This window comes from Atheta coriaria, unplaced genomic scaffold (assembly GCF_025399875.1).
Source record: "Atheta coriaria isolate IRGN ID8LTWV9N9 unplaced genomic scaffold, Caltech_Dcor_3.1 hic_scaffold_9_pilon, whole genome shotgun sequence".
Lineage (NCBI taxonomy): Eukaryota > Metazoa > Arthropoda > Insecta > Coleoptera > Staphylinidae > Dalotia > Dalotia coriaria.
The window spans coordinates 13,334,061-13,353,461 of NW_027045451.1; the positions used below are offsets into that span (position 1 = coordinate 13,334,061).

At 36.2% G+C, this 19,401-nt stretch overlaps 5 protein-coding genes across 6 annotated transcripts; 1 reads left to right on the top strand and 4 right to left on the bottom strand.

The window, feature by feature from the left end:
- Positions 1-117: 117 nt before the first annotated feature.
- Positions 118-1,792, top strand: LOC135798006 (dynein heavy chain, cytoplasmic-like; the record flags this gene model as incomplete). Its single annotated transcript, XM_065310648.1, is given in 2 exon segments — positions 118-1,243; positions 1,246-1,792. Coding segments are annotated over 2 exon segments (1,566 nt in total), but the record flags the coding sequence as incomplete, so codon positions are not given.
- Positions 1,701-14,346, bottom strand: LOC135798007 (juvenile hormone esterase-like). Its single transcript, XM_065310649.1, has 10 exons — positions 14,063-14,346; positions 13,686-13,980; positions 10,989-11,365; positions 10,584-10,931; positions 10,380-10,527; positions 10,032-10,327; positions 3,464-3,631; positions 3,090-3,384; positions 2,647-3,026; positions 1,701-2,581 (listed from the first exon to the last, which is right to left on the bottom strand). The coding sequence occupies exons 1-10, from the start codon at positions 14,198-14,200 to the stop codon at positions 1,805-1,807; spliced, it is 3,222 nt and encodes a 1,073-aa protein (XP_065166721.1). The 5' UTR covers positions 14,201-14,346; the 3' UTR covers positions 1,701-1,804.
- LOC135798875 (esterase FE4-like) lies at positions 3,786-6,420 on the bottom strand. 2 transcript variants are annotated; one of them, XM_065311848.1, is made up of 5 exons: positions 6,251-6,420; positions 5,720-6,017; positions 5,290-5,669; positions 4,424-5,234; positions 3,786-4,121 (listed from the first exon to the last, which is right to left on the bottom strand). In XM_065311848.1, the coding sequence occupies exons 1-4, from the start codon at positions 6,386-6,388 to the stop codon at positions 4,455-4,457; spliced, it is 1,596 nt and encodes a 531-aa protein (XP_065167920.1). In that variant the 5' UTR covers positions 6,389-6,420; the 3' UTR covers positions 3,786-4,121; positions 4,424-4,454. The 2 variants fall into 2 exon arrangements, with proteins under 2 accessions (XP_065167920.1, XP_065167919.1); XM_065311847.1 differs by lacking the exon at positions 3,786-4,121 and having other exon boundaries at positions 4,171-5,234.
- Positions 6,540-8,350, bottom strand: LOC135798873 (juvenile hormone esterase-like). The gene is made up of 3 exons (XM_065311845.1): positions 8,183-8,350; positions 7,445-8,125; positions 6,540-7,385 (listed from the first exon to the last, which is right to left on the bottom strand). Exons 1-3 carry the CDS (start codon positions 8,318-8,320, stop codon positions 6,600-6,602), a joined length of 1,605 nt encoding a protein of 534 aa, XP_065167917.1. The 5' UTR covers positions 8,321-8,350; the 3' UTR covers positions 6,540-6,599.
- Positions 14,347-14,441: 95 nt separating the features above from the next.
- On the bottom strand, positions 14,442-17,096 carry LOC135798874 (juvenile hormone esterase-like). Its single transcript, XM_065311846.1, has 5 exons — positions 17,083-17,096; positions 16,094-16,327; positions 15,901-16,038; positions 15,487-15,835; positions 14,442-15,428 (listed from the first exon to the last, which is right to left on the bottom strand). Exons 2-5 carry the CDS (start codon positions 16,295-16,297, stop codon positions 14,509-14,511), a joined length of 1,611 nt encoding a protein of 536 aa, XP_065167918.1. The 5' UTR covers positions 16,298-16,327; positions 17,083-17,096; the 3' UTR covers positions 14,442-14,508.
- Between the last annotated feature and the right edge of the window lie 2,305 nt (positions 17,097-19,401).

Consider the following 19,401-nt stretch of genomic DNA (forward strand, 5'->3'; position numbering starts at 1 on the left):
ACGCTTGTTGATTGATTCATATACTTTACAGAACGTAATGCTAAATATATGTGAATAAGAATTACCTTACTAATGTTTGTGTTTTCGAAAGAATGTTTAACATTCTGCTTCGATTGAATTCCAAAATTTGGAAAAAAAGCTGGAAGAATCTTCGTATTTGAACCACCGCCAGGTATTCGAGCTAACTTGTTGCGCACGTTTAGTACGGTTCCGGCTAGTCGCATGATGAAAGCCCCTAGTGAACGCGCTCGATTGTACTTCTTACTGGCCTGGTTCCACTCCATCGTACAAGAACGATTGCGTTATGTACCCCTGGGTTGGGCTAAATATTACGAGTTCAATGAGTCCGATCTGCGAGTGGCTTGCGATACTTTGGACACTTGGATTGAGAGCACTGCGATGGGACGCACAAACTTGCCGCCAGAGAAAGTACCATGGGATGCACTTGTTACTTTGCTGTCCCAATCAATTTACGGTGGCAAAATTGATAACGTATTCGATCAACGACTTCTACATTCATTCCTCACTAAACTATTTACACCTCACAGTTTTGAAGTGGACTTTGCTCTTGTTGGGAACATCGACGGCAGCTCGAATTCTAATAGAAACATTACAATGCCTGACGGCACCCGTCGTGATCATTTCTTGAAGTGGATCGAGTCTCTAGTAGAAAGGCAGACACCTAGTTGGCTTGGACTCCCGAACAATGCGGAGAAAGTATTGCTTACAACACGGGGGACTGACTTAATTAGCAACTTGCTGAAGATGCAACAGTTAGAGGACGATGACGAGCTCGCTTACAGCGTTGAAGACATTTCGCAAGAACATCCTGAACAAGGTGATGGCAGGCCGTCTTGGATGAAGACGCTGCACAATTCAGCCGAAACATGGTTGAAATTGTTGCCGAAGAGCTTGAACACGTTAAAACGTACTGTGGAAAACATTAAAGATCCGTTGTATCGTTACTTTGAACGAGAAGTCAACTGTGGATCCAAGCTGCTCATCGAAGTTATTCACGACTTGAACGATGTAGTCATGATCTGTCAGGCAACGAAGAAACAGACGAATTATCACCGTGTAATGATCAGCGAACTGGTTCGAGGCATGTTGCCGGGTAACTGGCGCAGATACACTGTTCCGCGGGGATGCACTGTCATTCAATGGATTACCGATTTTAGTCAGCGTGTTAAGCAGCTGCAAGAAGTTTCTAGTTTGGTATCTAGCGCTGGCGCAAAGGAGCTTCAAAGCTTCCTGTATGGCTGGGAGGTCTCTTAAATCCGGAAGCTTATATTACTGCGACAAGGCAATGTGTGGCACAAGCTAATAGCTGGCCATTGGAGGAATTACAACTTGATGTAACGATTACCGATACCCAAGATAAGAGCAAGGTCCCATCAGACTGTTTTGCTGTCGTTGGTGTTAAGTTGCAGGGTGCACAATGCAAGAATAATCAACTGCTTCTTACTTCCAGCATTATGATTGAATTGCCAATCACGCTTTTGCGCTGGGTACGTGTAGTGAGCGGTGACAAACTTTTAAATGGGAGATTGTCACTACCAGTATATTTGAATTCGACTCGTACGGAATTGCTATTTACAGTGGATTTAAATATTTCGCCTGGACAAGATCCACACAGCTTCTACGAGCGAGGGGTAGCTTTACTTACATCAACTTCATTGAATTAATAAAAAATAATACGGTTTTAAGAGTATGTAGTTTATTAGTTTTAAAACAATTAATTATTTGAATACAATGTACGCAAAATAAAATGCTTTAACATAATGGAAACAAACGCTGACTTTGTTCAACATTCGGCTTCAATGGAGTCCCAAAATTCAGTGACATTTTTCCCAAAATTTGTCTTAACTGAGGTAGTATTGTCGATATTTAAATATTCCAGGTTCTCCGTTGCTGCTGGCCACGTTTCTCCTAAAAGTGGATTGAGTTCTAATCCATTTGGGTTAGAACACTTGGCGAAGTTGGTCAACCATGTTGTAAGTCTCTGAATACCAAGATATTCCTTACTATTCACATCTACCGCTGGACTCATAGCGGTTTTAAACATGTACAATAAATCTTCCCCGTGACAAGCACCCTCATAATTTGCTCCATTGAATAATTGTTTGAATTGGTTCAAGTTTGTGACTTGATCAAAGTAGTAAAGGTAAACATCATTATTAGATGTCTCAATTAGAGTTTTGGCAAAGTTGAAAATGGCTCGAAGAAAATAGGTGTCGGAGATGTAATCGTAGTAGCACTGTTTGTTTTCATCACTGGGAATTTTGCCGGTGTAGTAGTGATCTTTGATTCTTTTGCCCACCTGAACTGCCTTTTCATGGGATACATTCAGCCAATATGGAGCATACTCAGCGTCATTCGCCGGTTCTATGTCATCTTTAAGATGCATTGTGATGATATTCATCAGAAGTCCTTCGTTTGAAGTTGCACCTATAATAACTGGAACTTTATTGTAATTTCCAGATTTTAGAATGTTAATCGGAGAGTCCGGAAGGAAACGCTCTTCACTAGTTGATGTCTCGACAGTTGGGCTCAAATACCTTTGTTTGCACGGCTTCCAAATCTAATAGAAAATTGTCGATTAATTTTGTTTACTAAATGGATATATGAAGTTCAAAATAATCTTACATCTGGGACTTTCTCTTGAGCATTAATCAATTCGTCTCTCGTGGCGTTTTCTAAAATGGCAAGAATTTCTGCTTCACTTGATGCTGTTTTTCCCATAGCCTTCATAAGCTCTTTTGAAAGATCAGTATGTCCTTCTGCCCATGAACAAGTTGCGACTCCGCTCTGGATAATAGCTTTGTGAAATAAACCCTTTGACATTGGAGACAGTAATTGATAAGAAACAGCAGCACCTCCGGCACTTTCTCCAAACAATGTTACGTTGTTTGGATCACCCCCAAACGCCGCAATGTTTCTCTGTACCCATTTCATTGCCATTACTTGATCTTTTAATCCTGCATTACCCGAAACACCTAGTTTTGGATCTTTTAAGCTTAGAAAGCCTATAAATTTTGATTGATGTTTTTTATTGCATAAAAGTTTCTAATATGTTGTACTATCATTACCTAAAGCTCCAAGCCGGTAATTAATTGCAACCACAACAACATCCTTATCCATGAAATATTCAGGGTCATACATGATTCGATCTTTTGAGCCGCTAACGAATGCACCACCATGGATCCAAACCATAACGGGCTTAAGGGGAACATTTTGTTGGGGTAGTTGAGGGGTGTAAGTGTTTAAATATAGGCAATCAAAGTCCCCTACAGTGGAATTGTGTACAAAATCTTTTCCAATGCATTGGTTATTTTCTTTATTTGCTTCTAAAATGCCCTCCCAAGGCTGAGGAGGTTGAGGGGCCTTGAAATATTTTCTTTATTTTAATCTATTCTGATACTAATTATATAATTGTTATAACCTTGATATATAAAGCACTTACTTTAAATTTTAAATCTCCAACGACCGGTTTGGCGTAAGGAATGCCTATAAATGAAAAATATGTATAACCATTGTGAGTCTTCTCTAAATTGCCACGCAATAGCCCTTCTTTAATTGTAACCAGAATTTCGTGTGTCATGGTTGAATCACTTCGGTGCACTGTGCTTGACTAAAAACTGCGAATAAAAACGAAACTTATGTGCTACAGCAGTCAAGTACATTATGAGACCTTGGCGAGTAATTCTAAACCTGACATTGTTAATAATCACGTAGATTGGCAATGATTGGCTATTACAATTACATGATTTAGCCCATTTATATAATGGTTTATAGAGTGTTTATTCATTTAATATAAAATTTAGTTTATGTTATTTGAGTGAAACAAACACTTACAACTCAAGTATTTTTTAATGTGAAGCTCTATGATAACTTATATAATTTAAAACGTTTTTAAGGTCCACAAATTTAGTAAAATAACGGCATCACGATGAGTTTTCATCTGCCACAATGTGGTGAACTTTGTTGTTCTTTATTAAATTGAAACCTACAAAATTTTAGGTTCTCCCGCGTTATAAGATCTGCCTCTTTTATTTAATCATAAATGTGCTGGCGCTGTGCTAGCACTGTGTAATGTATTTGTTTTGCCTGCGAACAGATATCTGAAAGTAAACAAGTATTTATCAAGACTTACCCAGTTCACACATTACATTAAATTCAAATAGTTTTAATATTTTAATAAAATTATAATGCATCATTTACAACTACGTGTACGTGTACAAATTTGTATTATTTAAAATATAAACCTATTTACTTGTTTTAAAATCAAACATAATAATCTACGTCTCGCTTACATATTGATAAATTGTGATATTTGCTTGTAAAATTACCGTAATTTAACGCTTGTTGATTGATTCATATACTTTACAGAACGTAATGCTAAATATATGTGAATAAGAATTACCTTACTAATGTTTGTGTTTTCGAAAGAATGTTTAACATTCTGCTTCGATTGAATTCCAAAATTTGGTACTTTGTTCTCCAAAATTAGATTTAACCTTTGTAGTATTGTCGATATGTAGATATTCCATCTTTTTTGTTGCTTCGGGCCAAGTAACTCCTAAAAGTGGATTCGGCTCTAATCCATTTGGGTTTGAATACTTGGCAAAGTTGACCCACCATGTTGTATGTCTTTGAATTGCATAATTCTCTTTGCTATCTTCTTTTATAACTGGGCTCATATTGGTTTTGAACATATACAATGTATCGTCCCCGTGACAAACACCTTTGTATTGATTAGATTTGTCAAACAACTTTTTGAATTGGTTTAATTCGGTTTCTGCGTCGAAACAGTATAAGTATACCTTATTATTGGATGTTTTAATCAATTGATCGGCAAAACCGTTGATGGCTGTGAGAAAGAATGAATCAGCGATATAATCGAAATAACAATCCTTGTTTTTGTCGCTAGGAACTTGATTTCCATAGTAGTGTTCTTTGATTCGTTTGCCTACTTGAGACGCTTTTTCACCAGTCAAGTTTAACCAGTATGGTACATATTCAGCATCATTTCTTGGCAAAAAGTCTTCTTTTGCACCCATTCCAAACAAACCCATAAGAAGCCCTTCATTTGAAGTACAACCAAGGATGACTGGGACTTTATTGTAGTTACCTGATTTTAAGATATTAAGGGGTGTATCATGAAGAAAATGCTCCTCGCCTGTTGATGTTTCCACAGTAGGACAGTAATACCTTTGTTTGCATGGTTTCCAGACCTGTAATAAGAAGTGGGATTAAAATTATAAATTAAGATTTCTTGGACAGTATTACGTCTGGTACTTTTGACTGAGCCGCAATTAGCTCGTCTTTAGTAGCGCTTTCAAAAATCTCAAGCATTTCTGCTTCCGTTGTTGCCGATTTCTCAAACGCTATTAGAAGTTCCTTTGCTAGATCAGTATTTCCTTCTGCCCATGAACAAGTTGCCACCCCGCTTTGAATAATTGCTTTATGGAACAATCCTTTTGACATAGGTGATAGTAACTGGTAAGATACTGAAGCTCCTCCGGCACTCAAGCCAAACAATGTGACGTTGTTTGGATCTCCTCCAAATGCGGCAATGTTTTCTTGCACCCACTTCAATGCCATTGCTTGATCTTTCAAGGCCGCATTACCGGAGACACCAAGATTTGGATCCTTCAAACTTAAGAAACCTATAAAACAATTAATTAATTTATAATATAACTATTTTTCATTTATTTACCTAAGGCTCCGAGGCGGTAATTAATAGCTACTACAACGACATCCTTATCCATGAAATATTCTGGGTCTGCAAAATCGCGGTTTTTTGATCCGTAAACGAATCCACCGCCATGAATCCAAACCATGACAGGTTTAAGAGTAGCATTTTTTTCTTGCGGCAACTGTGGTGTATATACATTTAAATATAAACAGTCAAAATCTCCCAAGGTGGTGTTGAGAAAGAAATCTTTACTTAAACTTGGATTATTTTCTTGGTTTGCATTTAATATACCTTCCCAGGGCTGGGCGGGTTGAGGGGCCTTAAAATAAAAGTAGTAAATCATTACATTGGGTATTGAAGTCTAAAGTCAAAAATTCCATTTGTTATCTCAATAGGTGCGACTTGGCACTTGATAATAATATTACGTAAAAATATTACGCGTATAAGAGCGGTATATGTCAAAAAAGAGCAGAAATTTAAAATGCGAAGAATTTTATTTCCAATGTTTAATTATTTTACGTTTTGATTTAACGATTTGTTATTGGCACTTACTTTAAATTTTAATTTTCCAACAGGTGGTTTGGCATAAGGTATGCCCATAAAGGTGAAAAATTTGAAATTATTATGAGTTGTTTCTTCATTCCCTCGTAACGTTCCTTGTTTAATAGTCACTAAAACCTTGCTCGACATAATTAACTAGTCCAACTGTTTGACACTCTCTGAATGACTAAGTTAATACTAATATTTTTCATCAAGTGGTACACGTTAATATCGCTCCGCAATTGTGTGACCTTGATTCTAAATTATCCACAAACAATTTGAACATAAATTCCACTTGTCATTGGTTATATAATTTATTTAGTTTTTACTAAGAGTCAGAACATTTACAGTGCTATGAATATTATAAAGTGCTTTCAATAGACTTCCAAAAATCATTATATTTTTTATGGTAATCAGATTTGAGTCGAATATTTTTATCAATTTCCAAATATTGCATTTCGTTGTGATTAGAATTGATCCACTTAACAGAGAGTAATGGGTCATTTCCGAGGCCGTTTGGATCAGAATACTTTGCAAAATTCGTCCACCACTTGGTCATTCTCTGGACTCCGTTTTCCTCGATACTGTTGGGCGCAACATCAGGTGTCAATTCGCTCTTGAACAAATAATACAAATCGTCAACGTGACAAGTACCTTTGCCAGTAGCGCCAACTAAACTTGAAAACATATTTAACTTTGTTTTAAGACAAAACTGGTACATAAACACTTTTTCCTTGGAAGTTCTCATAATTGTCTCCGCCACATCTAAAATTGCGCGGACAAAATAGGCATCTGTGTTATAATCGTACAATATTGATTTGGCAGAATAAAGTGGGTCTTGGTCACCGTAATAAAATTCTCTAATTTGCTGACCAATTTGAGCACATTTGTCAGGATTTTCCTGCAATCTAAAATTATGTGGAACAAAGTCTGCGTCGTTCTTTGGAGTGAAGTTAGTCTTTAGTCTTAGTTCAAGCGCTTTTATTATCAAACCCTCGCCGGAAGTTGCCCCAATAATGATTGGAACTTTGTTGTATTTTCCTGCTTTTAGTAAATTAATTGGGTAATCCGGCAAAAAGAGTTCTTCTGTTTTATCATGCTTCTCTATCACAGGACAGAATGGCCGCAAGTAAGACGGCTTCCAAATCTGAAATTATGGGCTTATACTTATCTTTTTTTACAACTTATAATGTAAGCAAAATTTACATCTGGTACTTTTAGTTGAGCATTGATAAGATCCTCGACTGGTGCTGCTTGCAACAGTTTAAGTGCATGTGTATCATTGTCTGCTTTCTTTCCTAATTTCTCCAGCAATTTGTATGCAGAATCCATTCTACCTTCTGCCCAAACACAACTTGCAACTCCACTCTGCATAATTGCCTTATGAAACAAACCCTTTCCCATCGGTGAAACTATATGGAAGCAAACTGAAGCTGAACCTGAACTTTCGCCAAAAATTGTAACATTGTTTGGGTCGCCACCGAATTGGGCAATATTCATCTGCACCCACTTCAATGCCATATTTTGATCTTTTAAGGCCGCATTTCCTAGCACACCGAGGCTCGTGTCTTTGAGGTTGAGGAAACCGAGTGATCCCAATCTAAAATTCATGGTGACCAAAACGATACCTTTATCGATCATAAACTCTGGTCCATAAAAATCTCTTCTTCCAGAACCAGACATAAATCCACCACCGTGAAACCATACCATTACTGGCAAACCTTTTTCCGTATTTGGTACATTTGGCAGTTTCGGTGTAAATACGTTTAAATAAAGACAATCTTCAGATCCAGTCGTTAATTCGAAGAGGACATCTTTGTGATAACAAATGTTTCCTTCCTTCGTGGCTTGTCTTATACCTTGCCATGGTTTCGGTGGTTGTGGAGCCTCAAATAAATCAATCAACAGTTACAACAGTTTAAACTTAAGTTTCCAAATACTTACTTTAAATCTAAGTTCTCCAATAGGCGGTTGGGCATAAGGGATGCCCAAAAACGAATTAAATTCTACTCCACTTTTAGTTTTCTCGGTTTGTCCTTTAAGAACACCTTGTTTGATAGTAACGATAGGTTCGGGACTCATGTTGGCAATGTAATGTGAAAGTTTGAGAACTGTTAATATAAATATCTTTTTTTTCACATTTAAATAAATTGCTACTGCTATAAGGTATGGGTACATCAACATATTCATATATCGTTATTGTTAATGACAAGGCACTTAAACATTAAAAGCAACTTGTGTGTTTTATCAAAAATAACATTTATCGTTTACGTTGGGACTTGATGCGTAATTTTCCAATAGTGGTTGAGCGATAATCTACTTGGTCATAAAGAAATTATGTCCTTGTCATTACATCAAGTTCGTTCCAAAAAGCCATTCTATGACTTTCTGGGAATGGTATGACTTGCAACTTGCTTCCAATATTCAGTAACAGTTTACCTTCAGTTTGTGGCCAATATGAGTACACTTGATAATGATTTGAACTAGTTTTTGCAAACTGTGACCACATTAAAACGATCATTTCAAAATTTCTAGTGTCTGGTTTTGCTTCCGATATTACTGTCGTTTGGAGCATGTGAAATAAATCATTGCAATGACAGGTACCTGTAAATTGAAATAAACTTTTCATTTATATTTAATATTCCGAATTGCATATTTGCATATTTACCTGTCGTACCTGCATTAAAGACACGCTTATATCCATTTAAATTTCCATCAAACGCAAATCGATACGAAATTGGATATATGCTTGATTGTTGAATTGATGTCAGCATGACATAAATTCCATGAAGAAAAAAGTTCTTTGGTAAAAATCTTAATATCAAATAACCTCAGATAAAAACAATTACTTCAATATATTAGTTTCTGTTCACGTGGCAAAATAGATCATTCTCAGCAAAATTAATTTTGTTTTTAGCAACTTCAATTAAAAGTGCCTTGCGATCCAACAAGTTGTAACTTGGACTATGGAACTGTGTGAGTAAAATTTTGAATTGTTTACTGTACATTATATTTACCATTGCATCAATGAGTAAACCTTTATCCGAGATGTATCCTATAATCATTGGTACTTTTTTAAGTCTCCAGATCACATAATGGCCAAAGGTTCAAATAAATTTAGACTCTCTATAACAGAACCAAATGCTTCTAAATCGTTGGCCCCCAGTGGGTGAAAATTTGGTATTTAAGATTTTGGGCTTTAATTTATTCAATTCATTTAAGCTTTACATGGTTGCAACCATTTTGCACATCCAATAATAGTTCTTTTGCGCATGGCTGTAGTTTCTTAAGTAATTCTATGACAGATTACCCTTCTAAATTTTACTTTTGCAAGGTTTCCTTAGGTAAACCTTTACCTCTTACCCGTATGATTGCTTTGTAAACCAGTTCTTTTGCCATTGGTGAGTACAACATATAATTTATAGACGCACTACAGGCGCTTGAACCAAAATCAGTGACATTACTGTGGTCATCTCCAAAGGTTGCAATATTTCCTTGAACCGAATGCAACTCTATTATTTGATGTTGATATATTCAAAAACGTTTTATCACTAGATTCGAATTTTTTTTGTTTTATTTGTTCCAATTGTGTTGTTATTTGTTGTAGGGCCAAATAAAGAGCCATTTTTCAAACAATTTGGTAAGTTTTATGGTGTATGTACCTATGTATACGGCGCAGACTGTACGCGTACTGGGTTGTTGACTAGTTAACATATAAGAAAGAGAATGAATGAAATGAATGTGGTTACTTTAATAAAAGATACATATATTTAGTATAATTATTATATTATAATTTATTATTAGTAATTGTATCAATTTTATCCCAAAATGCCAATCTCTCAATTTCGGGCATTTCAGTAATTTTCAGTTCTTCGCCAAAATGTAGAAGCACATTGCCGTCCGTTTTAGGCCAGACAATACCCTCCATAATACCATCGACTTTTGGTTGATTTGGATCAGATGTTTTTGCAAAATTGGTCCAATATTTGATGAATCGCTTGATAGTTTTTCCTTCGATACTACTTGGCGATACTTCTGGGGTTATCATTGTTTTAAACATGTAAAATACATCATCTCCATGACAAACTCCTGAAAATATTCTCTGTTATGCCAAATATTATGTAAAAAGTATTGACCGTACCTTCATCTGTAATGCCAGCAGAATGTTTGTAAATATTCAATTTGCCGTCCACAGCAAATCGATACAAAAAAATCGGATGCTGGTTTGATCGCACCATTGCTTGTAATCCTTGATAAATTCCACGCAGGAAAAAGTTATCACTTTGCATCTAAAATAAAGGAAGAACATTTAAACTTGCGTATGAAAATATTTATATAGTTATACATCACGGAAATATTTTCGATTGGCAGGTGATGCCGGATCATTTGTACCATAGTAGAAGCCTCTAATTTTGTCTCCGACGGTTTTCAGCATATTGCTGCCTTTGGGCAATCCATATTTAAAAGGTACCGCATGATCGAAATTCGTAATCAATAAACTTATTTTTACTTTGCTTTCGATTACATCCAGCAACATGCCTTCATGCGTGTTATATCCGATAATCATTGGCACTTGCATATAGTTTCCAGATGTCATTATGTTTAAAGGATCGTCGAGCAATAGCGATGGTTCATATGGGTTGAAACCTTCAATCACTGGCGAGAATGGGCGTGGGTCTGACACTCGATTCAACTAATATATTTAAATTTCAATTTAGAATAATGCTAATATTGCATACCGTAAACTTACATCACGACAAGCATATTGGGCCACAAGCAACTCTTCTTTGTTGGCAATCATCAATCTTTCGAGGATTTCGGCCTCACTTTTACCTTGCATATTAAAAAATTTGACGAGGTCGGTAGGAAGAATGGTACCACGAGCCCAGTGATTCAAAGCACTTCCACTTTGCATTATAACTTTGTGGAACAATCCAGTGGACATTGGGGAACATAATAAATAATTGACTGATGCTGCACCGGCACTTTCGCCAAATAAAGTCACATTGTTTGCATCTCCGCCGAAGCAGGCTATGTTCTCTTGCACCCAACGTAGAGCCATGATTTGATCCTTAAGTCCTGCATTTCCAGGAACTCCCAATGACTTATCGTTTAAACTTAGGAACCCTAGAGGTTGATATTTAATTTAAAATCAACTTGTAAACATTATTTTGAAAAATAGTACCAAAAATGCCAAGACGATAATTGACTGTGACTAAAACAATATCCTCGCACATAAAAAAGTTTGGTCCGTATGCTTCAATTTTGCTCGAACCCGCGGTGAATCCACCGCCATGGATCCATACCATGACGGGTTTTTGGCTTCATTGCTGATTGAATGAGTGAAAACATTAAGTTTCAAGCAGTCTTCCGAACCTACCGGTGTTAGCAATACTTGATGCTTCGAATAGCATTCGTCCCCTTCTACAGTTGCATCGAGCACACCGGTCCATGGCAGTGCCGGACGTGGTGCCTACAGTATAACAAAACATATGGTATATTTATTTCAAAACGTCAGTTGAAGGTTGGTTCAACTCGTTCTCGTTCGTCCCCACCAACATCCAACTCTATACACAATTACTGAACATGCTTACTGCCAATGTTATCGTTCACACTGTCAAACTAAAAAGTATACACATGCACAAAACTTACCTTAAATCTCAATTCGCCAACCGGAGGTTCCGCAAAGGGGATTCCATGGAATGTGTAATATTCTTGTCCATCACTGGCAACATCAATTTTGCCTCTCAACTCTCCAAGTTTTGTTCGAACCACCGGATCGTGACGAGACATGTTGTGTTGTCCGATCACGCGCGTTGGCCTTTTCGTATGTGAAGTAGAGGAGTATTTGCCTCAAAGTCCAATTTACGACTGATGTTACTGTGCAATCGGTTGGTAGAGAAATGCGCCAAGTCGAACATGATTCGTTTTAAAGATGATGTAACTAATTTCAAACAAATTTGCTTATCACGTACCTGAAATTTATCCGCACTTAATTGTAGTAAAAGCAAATGGCAATTGGGATCACGCGATTTATGATAACCGTAATTTGCTGTCTCATGAAGCCGTAAGTTGATAGATATGTGAAGTGTTTATTGAATAATGACACAACAAATTCACAATATTTTTCAAGGTTTCTATACATTTTAAAGTTTTGAAAGCGCGAATTCTTCAATTGACTGCCAGAACTTCATATATTTTTCATCTGGAGCATTTTGAATTGATAAGCTGGTATTAATGTCCATGCACTGCATATTTTTAGCATCTGCTGGCGGCCATTTTAGCTGCAAAAGGGAATCGTCATTTACACCATTTGGGTCGCTGTATTTCGCGAAATTGCTCCACCATGTTGTCATACGATGAATGGCTACATCCTCAACACTGCCGTCTGCAATGTCTGGTGTCATTAAAGAATGATAAAATAGATAGAACAAATCTTCGGCATGCGTAACTCCTTCGCCTTCCAAATGGGCGAATTTGCTGAACTGACTCAGTTCACTGTTCAGTGATAATCTATACAAAAACAACTTTTCGGTGGAGTGTTGCAATGTACTTTCAATAACGGCATAAGTACCACGAACGAACAATGCGTCTGATAATATTTTATAAAATATATGCTTGTTGTCTTTACTCGGTTCTTCATTACCATAGTAGAATTTTTTAATTCTAGCGGCAATTTCTTTAGCCTTTGGACTTCCGCGAGGAATGCCATAAGTGACTGGAATAAAATCTTCGAAATTGGTAAACATTAAATCTGTTTGCGCCATTTTTTCAATCATTTGATATAACAAGCCTTCTTCGGAGTTATAACCAATTAAAACAGGAACTTTAGTAAAATTACCAGTCGCGACAAGTTTTAATGGGTGTTCTGACAAAAACGATTCGGCATTGTCTGAATCTTCTACTACTGGTGATATCAGTCGAAGCACTCCCGGCTGCAGGAGCTGTTAAAAATAGATTAATTAAAATGGATATAAATCAAATATTTGAGTTAATTTTTACATCAGGATAGATGTTTTGTGCAGCAATCAATTCTTCCACTGGCACACTTTGCAAATATGCTAATGCTTCTGCTTCATTTTTTACTTCTTTTTTTAGAAGTTTGCACATTTCGAGGCCGTTACTTTGCCCATATGACCACGGGCAAAGCGAAGTGCCACTTTGCATAACTGCTTTGTGAAACAGTCCTTTCGATTGCAAAGACAGAAGATGAAAATGTACGGATGACGCACCGGCGCTCTCTCCAAAAATTGTAACATTATTGGGGTCACCGCCAAATGCTTGAATGTTTTCTTTAACCCATCTCAACGCTAAAACTTGATCCTTCAAACCGACATTTTTAGGCACCTTTAATGATTTATCATCCAACGTAAGAAAACCTGTAGAGATATTGTTATGGCACTAGCAAACATATAAAATTAAATAATTGATTATCCATATAACCTACCTAAGATGCCAAGTCGGTAATTAAATGTCACTAAGACTATATCTTTCTGAATTAGAAACTCCGGTCCATATTGTTCTCGCTTGCTTGACCCGAACATAAACCCACCACCATGAATCCATACCATAACCGCTTTGGGCTTACTGGAAGCAACCGGTAACTCGGGAGTGAAAATGTTAATAAAAAGGCAATCTTCCGAGCCACCCATCTGATTCATTAAAAAGTCTTTACAATAACAATTTTCGCCTTCTTTTGTTGCATCTCGGATACCTTCCCATGAATCGGCAATTACCGGTGCCTAATTTTAAAATTATTCATAAAAACGTTAATCACTTAGGAATACTTCTTTATCATCTTTAAATTAAAAGAATATAAATTACCTTAAACCTCAACGCTCCAACAGGTGGTTTTGCATATGGAATGCCCAGAAACGAGTTGAACTTGAATCCATTTTTAGTCTGTTCGACTTTCCCTTTCAGCTGGCCCTGTCTTACGTGAACGATAGGATAGCTTGCCATGGTGCTGCGATGAAAGTAAGCTTCGTACTGACAGTGAATCAGGTAAGTCGTGCGTATATATTATTTTATCGTCGCTATGTCATGTCGTGTAATAAACGTAGATAAACATACTATTTGATTTTGGTAGTTACGTACAAATGCATTCGCGAATGGTATGTAGATAAAAAAGTACAAATCAACAGTATAAATATAGACGGGTCGAAGGTCAATCGTGTTCATCGTATCATTGCTAGATAGAAGATCTATTTAACCGTTTTATTTGTTTACATTGTGGTATTATATTGCCAACAAGTGTTTTTTTCTGTGATTTAGTATAGTCCATTGCTATGAACTTTATACATATTGTCCCAAAAATCAAATGATTTCTCTTCTATTACTCCAATGTGTAATCCACAATTAGTAATGTTTACAAAATTATGTTGATTCTCCGTAAAAGGTTGTAAATTTTCAAGAGGGCGCCCAGTTTTTACAAAATTTGACCACATTTTGACAAGGTCCCGCATCATCTTTTCTTCTAACGAACCTTTCTCCGGCACTCCAGCACAGTTGAATAAGTAGCCTAACTCGTCAGCATGACATGCACCATGAAAATCAGAGACCTCGGGCATTTGCTTCTTCAAAAAGTTTAATCCCGCATCTCCAGCAAATTCATAATAAAATACGTCGTCGTTAGGTTGTACTTTAGCATGTTCCCGAGTTGTTCTAAATGCATTGTACTTGAACCAAATGTCTGTATACAGATCAATGATACTATCATTGCTTGGCGCTGTTGTATAGTTATAAAATTGCTCAATTTTCTGGCGTGCTTCTTGTTTTGCATCAAAGAAAAACGGTATGTGCGTTGCTAAATCTTTTATATTCTCTTGGTCTAAGCTGTAGATAAGAAGACCCTCTCTGTTTGTTGAACCAAGCATGAGTGGAACTTTGGAATATGTTCCTGATTTGATTAGATTCATTGGGTAGTCAGAAATAAAGCTATTAGCGCCTGGTTTTTCAATTACCAAAGATGTTAAACAGGGTTCGTTGAGTTGAATCTCAAACCATTTTAAATCTTTTGCAGCTTTGAACAAATCAGCATTTGATGCTTGACGTAACGCATTCATCATTTCAGTTGTATCAGTCGTATTAAAACCTAGATATTTTGCAATATCAGTGGCTGTGTTATTTTTAGTGGGCACCATAACCATAGTAGAAGTTCCGCTCATTGCGATTGCACGTTGGAACAAGCCTATAAATCATGTGATTATTCTATAATTAATAGTATTTCATAAATCAAGAGTCATTACCAACTGATAAGGGTGATAGCAAATGGCTATGTACTGACATTCCGCCTGCACTTTCACCGCAGATTGTAACTTGATTTGGATTGCCATTAAAATATTTAATATTTTTTTGCACCCACTTAAAAGCAAGCACTTGATCTTTGAAGCCATTGTTGCCAATCTCTTCCATACCACCTTGAGTATGTGAATTTACGGTGTTTATAAAACCGTAGACACCAAGGCGGTAATTAATTGTCACAAAAACAATATCTTGTGTCATGATAAATTCTGGTTTTATTTCACTACCGGTTCCTTGAGTAAATTTGCCGCCGTGAATATATATCATCACAGGCTTTAGTGCACTACTATTAATCTGTAATTATTATTACTGATATAGATTTTATGAACGTAGGTTTCAACTTCTAGCAATTTTAATACCGAATTTGTGAATACGTTCAGATATAAACAATCTTCTTCACCAATTTCTTCAGTTTCTGCATGATTTGGTTGCCTACAAAAGGGCATTTCTTGGGTGGCATCTAAAATGCCTTTCCATGGTTTATTTTTTTCTGCGCGCTACAAAAAAAAAACGAATTTTACATTTAGGTATAATTTAACAATGTTAGCATACCTTAAAACGATAATCGCCCACTGGTGGTTCAGCATATGGAATTTGTTTAAAACCATAGAATTGTTTGCCATCGTAGTTATTCAAAACCAATCCTTCTAAAGTACCATCGCAAATTGTAACTTGTACTTTTTCGTTTGACGCGATCACGTTACTAGCAAAGACGAACACAAATATACTCAAGGTAATTTGGAGTGATCCTCTCATTTTGAATGCTCGAATAAAACTGATGCCAACCTAAACCAAATTTAAGTAAATTATCATGACGGGTATCGTTGTATTAACGATGCGAGAGTACTGTTATACTAATCAAAGTGGCGATAACAATTTTAATTTTATTTTTGCATTTTAATCAAGAGCTGGTTTACCTTGAAGTTTAAAAAAAAATACTTGAATTCATTTTCACAATAATATGTATTAAAACACGTAATGTTTGGGAATGCTATTAGGTAAAAAAAAACAATCGAGAATTCCGTAATAGATAAATATGTAATTAAAAAAAATAGATTCCCATTAAGACGCGTTTTGATGCACGTTATCACCCCTTAAAAACAGACTTTTGCGAATCAATTCAATTTTGAATTTACATTCTTACTAATTTATCGGATTACTATTTACTATAAGTAATTATAAGTTACTATCACTAATACACTGTGTTTTGTGTCGGTAACGTACACTGATACTTTTTTTTTTTTTGGTGTTGCATTTTTCTGGGATCCACAGTTCATCCTGCGCGTTTGACAGATAAAACTCTTCAGCTGGTACGATAATTTGATGACAATTGTTAAGAATCGGAATGTTCAAAGTATCGTCTATCTAAAACCTTTTGAGTGTTCAAAACTCCAATAGTTTGTACTGGTGCGTGCTCAAAATTGCATGAAAAAAACAAGTTTTCCATTTTATGAAGTAGATATGTTACGGAAAAAGTGCTAAGATGGTGCTAAGAAACTGCTAATTTTGGTAAGTGTGAGTTGAAAAGGATTTATACGTACATTTACCGGGGCATGTGTGCACAACCCATAGTGACTAGGAAATCAAGCTCGGTCAAAGAATATTTAAACTCTGACAAAAGATTATTTAAAAAATACTTAAATTCAAGCACTAACATTACAATTTTAGCAGTGTATTCTTTCAGTCAATTATTATGTAGCACTTTACTTCACCATACATACTTTGGGGTATGCAAGGTATAGTGTTTAAGTAGCTCTAATTCTGATTAATTATGGGGAATTAGAAAACTTTTAGCTAACAACTGGTAGAAATTAATGGAATAATTTAATAATCTACTATAAGTAAACGGAAAATATCAAATCAAAATACAAACTTCATTCGTAAAACTTATCAACAACTTATTCCATGAGAATATAAATGATTTAGCAACGCTTATTCCGTTTTTTAAAGCAAAATATGAAGCTTGTCAGAAAATTGAGCAATTTTAATACATAAAATATAAAATAAAATAAGGGCAAGTAGCCCTTCCACGTCGTAGATTACAGCTCTACAACTCTTTCTACGAATATTAACCAACTCGAGGCAGCAAATGTGAACATAGAATGGTAAATTTACGTCCAATGTACTTCTACCGATAGGAAGTGTACATGAATGCACATTTGACAAATGCAGTGATAAATGTAGGTATACATATACTCGTAGTAATAATATTCGTCTCTCACCCAGTGTATTATATTATATATTCGTTTTACGCTGCCGCTGCATTTTGACCAGTTGTTATTTCTAATTTAAACTTTAAACTTAGGCATTCATGGTATTTTTCACGAAGTAGTATTTTTGCACGTTAATAATTTGAATGAAAGGTTACAATACAGTAATATTTCAAATAAAGTTGGTAGTCATGCGAATGAATGCGATTGGTATGCCTCAATAAACGTAGAAGTTGCTAACGCGACAGATTTGAAAGCAAGTGTAGGAAATAGCATGAGAAGTAGCGTTCCACCAGGCGATACGTATCGCATTCGTATAGTTTGCGGGATAATGGCAAACGCGTAACGACCGCGCATATATCGTAGTTGAAAGTTTACCGCAACCACACCGATGACGTTGAGAAGTACAGCGAGGATGACAAGCGGCAATCCAGTAACGAATTCTTCGACGCCGATTGACTCGATCCACTGGATGGTGACGAGAATGGAGATGATCCGCACGAAGACGCGGCGCCCCAGGCGGAATCTGGGATGTCCACAGCAGGTCTGCGGAAGCGCCGCCGTTCCGCACACTTGGCAGATTACATAATCAATGAGGACCATTGATGATTGCAGAACTGCAGTGTGGGAAATAATTTGAATGAATGGTATGAATGCAGTGATATTTCAAATAAAGTTGGTATACGAGTACGTGCGAATGAATGTAGTTGGTGCGGCTCAAGAGATAACGGATAGCGGAAGAATTAAGAGTCTGAGTCGGAAAGAAAGAAGACTGATGGTATGAAAATTTATAAAGTTAAATAAATAGACTAGGGTTTAAACATTAAGCCACCATCCACTTACCTTAAAAGTGTTGTGAATCGGATTCCCTTTTGCCCTGGTTTAAAAGAATATTTAAAGAGAAAATAATTAAAAATATCAGGAATGTAAAGTCGGGTAATCTAATAATTTAACTAGCGCTGCGAGAAATAGGATTTTAATTTAGTTAAACAAAAGCGAGTTTCTTAGAAAGGAATTTGGGCATTTCGGTCATGTTGTTTTCCTTCAATGTAAATTGCTTGTGTGGAAGTATTTATTTCATATTTTCGGGTTTAAAAAATTCTTTCGTTGGTTAATAAAATCTGCGTATATCGAGTTTATCAAGTCGATTTTGTGTAAGTTTCAATTTTGGCATGGGCTAAATACGAGCTAAATATATGGTATGTAGCTTGTAGAAGAAAAAATGATCAAATTTTAATTGTTTCTTTTTTGGTAATTTTATCATTCCAATCTTTTCAATAATAGTTGGGTGTAGTCTTTCAGGAGAGCTAGAATTGAAATTGTAGTTATTTGTGCAGTGTTAAAAAATTTAGTTTTAGTTTACCCTAGATCGACAAATCGTTACGTTGTAAAAGGTTTTGAAAAGTCGACGTTTAAATAAAGGTCCAGAAGATTTGATTTGCTATGGATTCCGTTCATACTTTAATATAAGCCAAATTTCACAATCGTATCACAATCATATTGGGCCAAAAATACCATTTTGAAAATATTCGAATTTTTTTGGAGGCGATTGCACAAGTACATAGGAACGTAAATAAATGTATAAAACGATGGAACTGTCTTGTTCATTCTAAAAGTAAATACGACCCTGGAATCGTCAACTTTCTATCT

Bases quoted from the DNA above. Each gene is read 5' to 3' on its own strand.
- LOC135798007 (XM_065310649.1), bottom strand. From the start codon at position 14,200: ATGGCAAGCTATCCTATCGTTCACGTAAGACAGGGCCAGCTGAAAGGG. The intron at 11,366-13,685 runs GTAGGTTATATG...ATCAACCTCTAG, and splicing joins TTACCGACTTGGCATCTTAG to GGTTCCTAAGTTTAAACGAT. The intron at 2,582-2,646 runs GTAAGATTATTT...ATTTTCTATTAG, and splicing joins CTCAAGAGAAAGTCCCAGAT to ATTTGGAAGCCGTGCAAACA.
- LOC135798873 (XM_065311845.1), bottom strand. From the start codon at position 8,320: ATGAGTCCCGAACCTATCGTTACTATCAAACAAGGTGTTCTTAAAGGA. The intron at 8,126-8,182 runs GTAAGTATTTGG...GATTTATTTGAG, and splicing joins TTGGAGAACTTAGATTTAAA to GCTCCACAACCACCGAAACC. The intron at 7,386-7,444 runs GTAAATTTTGCT...CCATAATTTCAG, and splicing joins CTCAACTAAAAGTACCAGAT to ATTTGGAAGCCGTCTTACTT.
- LOC135798874 (XM_065311846.1), bottom strand. From the start codon at position 16,297: ATGAGAGGATCACTCCAAATTACCTTGAGTATATTTGTGTTCGTCTTT. The intron at 16,039-16,093 runs GTATGCTAACAT...TTTTTTTTGTAG, and splicing joins TGGGCGATTATCGTTTTAAG to CGCGCAGAAAAAAATAAACC. The intron at 15,836-15,900 runs GTATTAAAATTG...TAATAATTACAG, and splicing joins TGAACGTATTCACAAATTCG to ATTAATAGTAGTGCACTAAA.
- LOC135798875 (XM_065311848.1), bottom strand. From the start codon at position 6,388: ATGTCGAGCAAGGTTTTAGTGACTATTAAACAAGGAACGTTACGAGGG. The intron at 6,018-6,250 runs GTAAGTGCCAAT...TTTTATTTTAAG, and splicing joins TTGGAAAATTAAAATTTAAA to GCCCCTCAACCCGCCCAGCC. The intron at 5,670-5,719 runs GTAAATAAATGA...ATTGTTTTATAG, and splicing joins TTACCGCCTCGGAGCCTTAG to GTTTCTTAAGTTTGAAGGAT.